The sequence below is a fragment of the Hipposideros armiger genome, unplaced genomic scaffold, assembly GCF_001890085.2.
Source record: "Hipposideros armiger isolate ML-2016 unplaced genomic scaffold, ASM189008v1 scaffold_141, whole genome shotgun sequence".
NCBI lineage: Eukaryota > Metazoa > Chordata > Mammalia > Chiroptera > Hipposideridae > Hipposideros > Hipposideros armiger.
The window spans coordinates 2333231-2339754 of NW_017731491.1; the positions used below are offsets into that span (position 1 = coordinate 2333231).

The window sequence follows — 6524 nt, forward strand, 5'->3', positions numbered from 1 at the left end:
CCAGCAACTGATCTGCCTCACCCGGGAAGAGCGCAATGATGGTGCCAACTTGGGCCAGTGAAGCAACGTCCTCCACAACTAGACTGAAGAACAAAAATGACAGCAACTTGTCTGTTCCCTTTCCCCCAATTCCCCAGCACTGTTCCCCTCCCCCCAATCCCCCAATTAAAAAAAAAAATCTTAAAAAAAAAAAGTAGTCATGGGGATATACAGTATAGCATAGAGAATATAGTCAATAATATTGTAATAACTATGTACAGTGTCAGATGGGTAATAGACTTATTGGGGTTATCACTTAGTGAGACATATAAATGTCTAATCACTATGTTGCTTTGCACACCTGAAACTAATAAATAAAATAAAATGAAGTAACTCAAATGAAAGGAACTAGCACAGAGCCCAGCACATGGGAGGGTGGTGAATATGTAAGTGAAAAAAGGTCAGAAAATCAAACGGTGCCTTCAGATTGGAGTGATCAGGGCAAGTCTGTGGTGGCAGAAGTGCTATCTGATCAGGCCCATGAAATACAGGGAGGTTCATAGGAGGGTCCAGGTAGACAGAGACCTGGGAGCAGTAAGCAGGGTGAGCAGATGGGGAGCCTGGTCTGGCCTGAGAACAGGGTTTCTCGGGAGTGAAAGGGGGGTCCTCTTTTTGTGTGTGTGTCCAGGCCTGAGGCTCACAGGTCAGTAGTATTTAAACCTGGTCAGCTAACCTCTCTTCTGGACTGCCTCTCCCCACGGATAATCAGGGAGCACAAACTCCTTCCCACATTAGGCTGAACATTCCACACTCCAGCAAGGGGCCAGAACGACAATTCCATTCAAAGCCCTAAGGAGACCAGTCGTCCACTACTCATCTCCGCTGGTCCTTGTGCTCAATCCAGGGCTCCCCGGCCCCCACGGGGGTGTCAGTGGAAGAGGAGGATCCCTTCTTCAAGGTCCCTGTGAACAAGCTGGCAGCAGCTGTTTCCAACTTTGGCTATGACTTGTACCGCGTGAGATCCAGTGGGAGCCCCACGGCCAATGTGCTCCTGTCTCCACTCAGCGTGGCCACTGCCCTCTCTGCCCTCTCTCTGGGTGAGTTCTCTGATGCAGAAAGCCCCACCATCCTAGAGTTGCCATCTGGCCTCTGCACATCTACGGTTCTCTAAGCCCTAGAGACATGTCACCTCAGGGAGGGGATGAAGGGGCACAGAGACCAGCCCCAGCGGGGGTCCCAGTGTGCGAGTGGGAGCCCGAGGGCTGTGCACACACAATTCCCTGGCTCCCCAGGGGGGTGATGAGCACTGCTCACGCAGGTGTGTGGCTTTGGGACCACTTATTGACACAGTGACTGACACTCATTCATTTCTTAAACGAGCTGCTATGTGCCAGCCATTTGGCGAGGTTCTGGGGATACAGCTGCGCACAAGCAGGCATGGTTTCTGCCCTCACTCGGGTCACAGCTGAGTTCACGGGGAAATTGATAAGCAGGTAACTACAGAACAGTCTGGTAAGTGCTGTGATGGGAGAAACATAGGGACTGGGACTCTTCTCCCACCCTTGTATCTCCCTAGGCCCGATGCCCTTAGCTACCTTAGGAAACTATTTCTTCCGTTGCCTTCAAATTCCTTGCCCACATACAGTGTCTCCAGTATCAGAAGACAAAAAGACTACCCGTAGTCTTTTATAGTGTCTCTGCCCTGTGCTGGGAGCTGGCCTGATTCAGGCCCTGTTGGACGGTTATCGAGGCTCACATCTTTCCCTCTCTGGCAGGGGCCGAACAGCGGACAGAATCCAGCATTTACCGGGCTCTCTACTATGACCTGATCACCAACCCAGACATCCACAGCACCTACAAGGAACTCCTTGCCTCCGTCACGGCCCCCCAGAAGAACCTCAAGAGTGCTTCCCGGATCGTCTTTGAGAAGAGTGAGTGTGCTCGCCCAGGCTGCCTGAGGAGCACGGGGGTGGGGGGCTCTCTGCTCCGTGTGGGGGTGTTCCTTTCTAAACAGTAAATCATGTCTGACCAGGCCAGGCCTAGCACTGGTGGGCAGGGAGGGGCCCTGTGAGCCCAAAGAGGATCAGAAAGAGGAAGTGGGCTGAGGGAGACAGTGGGAGGGCTGGGGGAGGGCAGTAACATGAAGAGAAACAGCAATGAGCAAACTAGTTCCCTGTGCAGTGCCCCAGGGGGGAAACTGGCACAAAGTCCCAGCAAGTCACTGGAAGGCGCCAGGCAGGAAGTCAGGGCCTGCTGAGGGGTAAACCAAAACCTAGGCCTGGCATGTTCTCAAAGAGGGGATGATGGTTTAGCTCACAGAGTACAGTAACCCTGCTCGCTCTCTTCCCAGAGCTGCGGATAAAATCCAGCTTTGTCGCATCACTGGAAAAGTCATACGGGACCAAGCCCCGAGTCCTGACCGGCAACTCTCGCATGGATCTTCAGGAGATGAACAACTGGGTGCAGGCCCAGATGAAAGGAAAAATCGCTAGGTCCACCAGGGAAATGCCCAGTGAAACCAGTATTCTCCTTCTTGGGGTGGCTTACTTCAAGGGTGAGGGTTTCTCTACTTCTCTTTTGACCAAGGGTGGATGGTGGGTGTCAGATGGGTGGAGAAGAGGGCAATGTCAAAGACCTAGTTCAACAAGAACCCAGAGGCAAAGCCAGAGGAGGACCTGTGAAATGCACTTGCCTGAGGGCTATCTGCTTGTGTCAAATCCAAGGCAAACTTTTGATAAGAGGCTTGCGGAGATACCAGCAGAGAGAAGAAAGCGCTATCACCCTTGTACCTGTTTGGGGAGGGCTGGAGTCAGACAAGAGTCAAAGCCCAGCTCTGCCTTTGCTAGCTGTAGAGCCCTGCAGTGTCAGAGCCTTTCTGGGCCTATTTTCTTACACATAACGTGGGGACGATACACATACTTCCGAGCACTCTGTCTATGTTGTCTCCCACCTTCACATCAAGCCCAGGACGTGGCAGGTACTCAATAAACTGCTGCTAGTCCTCTAACAACATTCTTCTAGGTTGTGCTGATGTGCCCAGGACTATTCCACGGGCCCATTGTGAGGTCAGTCCCATTCAGATAAGTCTCGGGTGGGATTTGGGGCAACCTCCCCTTAAAATGCTTTAGAACCACCTATCAGGCAGTAGCAAGAATGGGCCCCTAAGCCCCTAGAGAAAAGCCCTACTTGAAGCACTGATCTCCAGGAAGTGAAAGAAGCAGTTACAGATCATCATGTTAAAAGGTCACGTTACACTAAGTGAGCTTGGTCATCATCTTGCTGTGTGAGCATTGGCAAATCACTTCACCTCTCTGGGCTTCAAGTGCTTTCCCAGGAATGCGAGGGGTGATATGTCAGGTTCCCTTCCAGCTCTGACCTCCTTTGATTCTGTCACTTAGGCACATCACTATAGAAGCGCACACCAGCTTACTTTTTGTCCCAGGGATCACGGAATTTGTATAATCCAGACATCCAAATCAAGAAAATCAATGTTTTCCCTGATGTGTCAGGGTCTCTGACAAAAGATTCCTTTAGCCAGGCAATTTTCAACACTATGCTTTGGTCTCAGCATGGTCCTCATGCCTTTCTGGGCTCCTGGTGCTCAGGGCATTCATTTGTTTCATTTCAGGGCAGTGGGTAACAAAGTTTGACTCCAAAAAGACTTCCCTCCAGGATTTCCACTTGGATGAGGAGAGGACTGTGAGAGTCCCCATGATGTCAGACCCTAAGGCTGTTGTACGCTATGGTTTGGATTCTGATCTCAGCTGCAAGGTCTGTAAGAGAGGGGTGACTGGGAGGGGGCGGGGGGCCAAAGACAGACAGATGGTGTGTAAATAGAAGGACCTTTGAGATCTGACAGCTGTCTAAATTTTACCTGCTGTGTGACTTTCAGCAAGTTAACAGCTTCTCTGAGCCTGTTGTCTAAAAGGTTGGTAGTTATCAAAACTTACCCTCTCAGGCTTTGTTGTAAGAATTAATCAGGTAATGTGAAATGGGCCCTCAAGACTGGGCACTCAAAATGTTGGTGTTTTTTGTCTTTTCTTTCCTTCTTTCTTCTTTCTCTCTCTCTTTTTTTGGGGGGTGGGGGAGAACTTTTATTTCTCGAATTTAAACCCAAACTGTCACAAAATCCAAACTGCTGACATTGTAAGTCTTTCACATATATCTGAATTATTTTAATTCTAAGTCAGTAGTTCTTAAACTTTTTCTTTGGGAATATGACAAAGTACCTGAAACACTCAAAATAAATGCCATGTACGCATATGCATGCATTTCTGTATATAATTTCAGGAGCGATTAGGGCCCCTGACACCATTGGTCCCACGGGCCTTGGGTTAAGAACCTCTGCTCAAGGGATCCATTTCCCTGCTGTTTCTGTGTTGCTGTGCCCAACACCTCCATTTTCTAGTACAGGGCTCTGTACATAACAGATGATCAGTAATTGTTGGCAGACAAACATTGGGAGAAAACACAGACCTGAAATTCAATTCTAGCTCCCTTAGAACCACAGGAGAAATTTCTTTCAGCAGATAACTTCAGTTGGTATTAGGCCAAGGTAAGAAAAGACCACAGTCAAGTTTCTGAGGGACCATCAGGAGAGGTCTTGCTGCCAGAAAGCAATAGCCTAGAGCAGGGGTCGGCAAACTGCGGCTCGCGAGCCACATGCGGCTCTTTGGGTACGTACATGTGGCTCTGAAGTAAAATTGAAAATGGAAATAAAACTATCATAGTTTCATTTATAATATTAATTTAAATTTTCCTTATTTGTAAAAGTATACTTATGGCTCCCAAATAATTTTTAAATTGTTGTGAGGGACAGGATTGGCTCTTCCAGGGGTTGGCAAACTTTTGAGACAGAACGTAGCCAAAGAGCTGCATGTGGCTCATGAGCTGCAGTTTGCCGACCCCTGGCCTAGCGGGACAATTGGTAAATGGGGCCCACTGCAGAAGAGGGAAGGCAGCTGGGGTGGAGTGTGTGTGTGTGTCCGTCTGGAGGCTCCCAGGCTCCAAAGGACTAACCCATGTGGTTTCCTCCCTGTGGTTCCAGATTGCCCAGCTGCCCTTGACCGGAAGCACGAGTATCATCTTCTTCCTGCCTCTGAAAGTGACCCAGAATTTGACCATGATAGAAGAGAGCCTCACCTCTGAGTTCATTCATGACATTGACCGAGAACTGAAGACGGTTCAAGCAGTGCTGACCATCCCCAAGCTGAAGCTGAGTTACGAAGGCGAAGTTACCAAGTCCCTGCAGGAGATGAGTACGCGTGCAAGACCTTTGCTCTTGGGGTGGGGGTGGGGGGGTGTTTGAGCCTTCCACCTTGCTAAGCAGAACTGGAGGGCTCCACGATTTTGTAGGGAGACCCTGGATGCTTCTTTAATTCTAATACATAGCTCTGGAGGGTGGGTGGGTTGGGCGGAGACTGAGCTTCCTCCTGATCAGACTCATTCCTTAGCCCCATGAGCGAGTGTACGTCCTATAACAGGTACGCAGAACATTGCCTCTCAAGAACAGGTCTGTTGACCTCATTTCTAATCTTAACCTCACTTGCGGCGTGCTTCTGGGAAAGTCACTTAACCCTTCACCAGCCCGGAGCCCTGTGTACCTCAAAGCGTGCTTACCTCCTTGAATTAGGATTTAAGAATTAGGATGGTATTCTTCGTTGGGTGTTGGATAAGGCAGGGTTTTAATGGAAATCTCTCTCAATCTCTGCAGAGCTGCAGTCCTTGTTCGATTCACCAGACTTGAGCAAGGTCACGGGCAAACCTATCAAACTTACTCAAGTGGAACACAGAGCTGGCTTCGAGTGGAATGAGGATGGGGCAGGCGCCACCCCCAGCGCGGCACTCCAGCCTGCCCGCCTCACCTTCCCCCTGGACTATCACCTTAACCAGCCTTTCATCTTTGTACTAAGGGACACTGACACAGGGGCCCTTCTCTTCATAGGCAAAATCCTGGACCCCAGGGGCACTTAATGCTCCAGTTTAATGTTCAAATACCCTAGAAGAAGAAAACCCTAGAGGAATAGTAGATTATACATTACATGAAGGCTGCCCCTATAATGTTTCAATGTATACTCCATGTTTCAATGTTTCAATTGCAATAAAAGTGCTTTATCCTTAACTTTTTAAAATTTTATTTTATTGGGAAACAGCCATGGTCATTGGTTACACATTGCTTTCATGCTACAATGGCATAGCTGACTCTTTTAGGGAGGGTGCAGCTCACAGTGGCCCATGTGGGGATTGAACTGGCAACTTTGGTGTTATCAGCACCACACTCCAACCAACTGAGCTAAATGGTTACTCCCATCCTTAACTTTTTTTTTTTTTAAGATTTTATTGGGGAATTGGGAGAGGGGAACAGCGTTGGGGAATCAGGGAAGGGGAACAGACAAGTTGCTGTCCTTTTGTTCTTCAGTCTTATTGTAGAGGACGTTGCTTCACTGGCTCATGTTGGTATTGTGATCACTGCACTCTTCCTGGGTGAGGCAGTCGCTCGCCGGCCATTGGACGGCCGCTCACAGCTGTTCACACTGGCTGCCGGC

General features: G+C 49.2%; 1 protein-coding gene across 1 annotated transcript in view; it reads left to right on the top strand.

Annotated features, from left to right (window-relative positions):
- Positions 1 to 6100, top strand: part of SERPINF1 (serpin family F member 1) — an 11531-nt gene extending 5431 nt beyond the window's left edge. The window contains exons 3-8 of the mRNA XM_019650451.1: positions 884 to 1076; positions 1755 to 1910; positions 2330 to 2533; positions 3608 to 3750; positions 5027 to 5237; positions 5693 to 6100. Coding sequence (XP_019505996.1) covers positions 884 to 1076; positions 1755 to 1910; positions 2330 to 2533; positions 3608 to 3750; positions 5027 to 5237; positions 5693 to 5952 — 1167 coding nt within the window. The 3' untranslated portion in view covers positions 5953 to 6100. The remainder of the gene's footprint in view (positions 1 to 883; positions 1077 to 1754; positions 1911 to 2329; positions 2534 to 3607; positions 3751 to 5026; positions 5238 to 5692) is intronic.
- Positions 6101 to 6524: the final 424 nt, after the last annotated feature.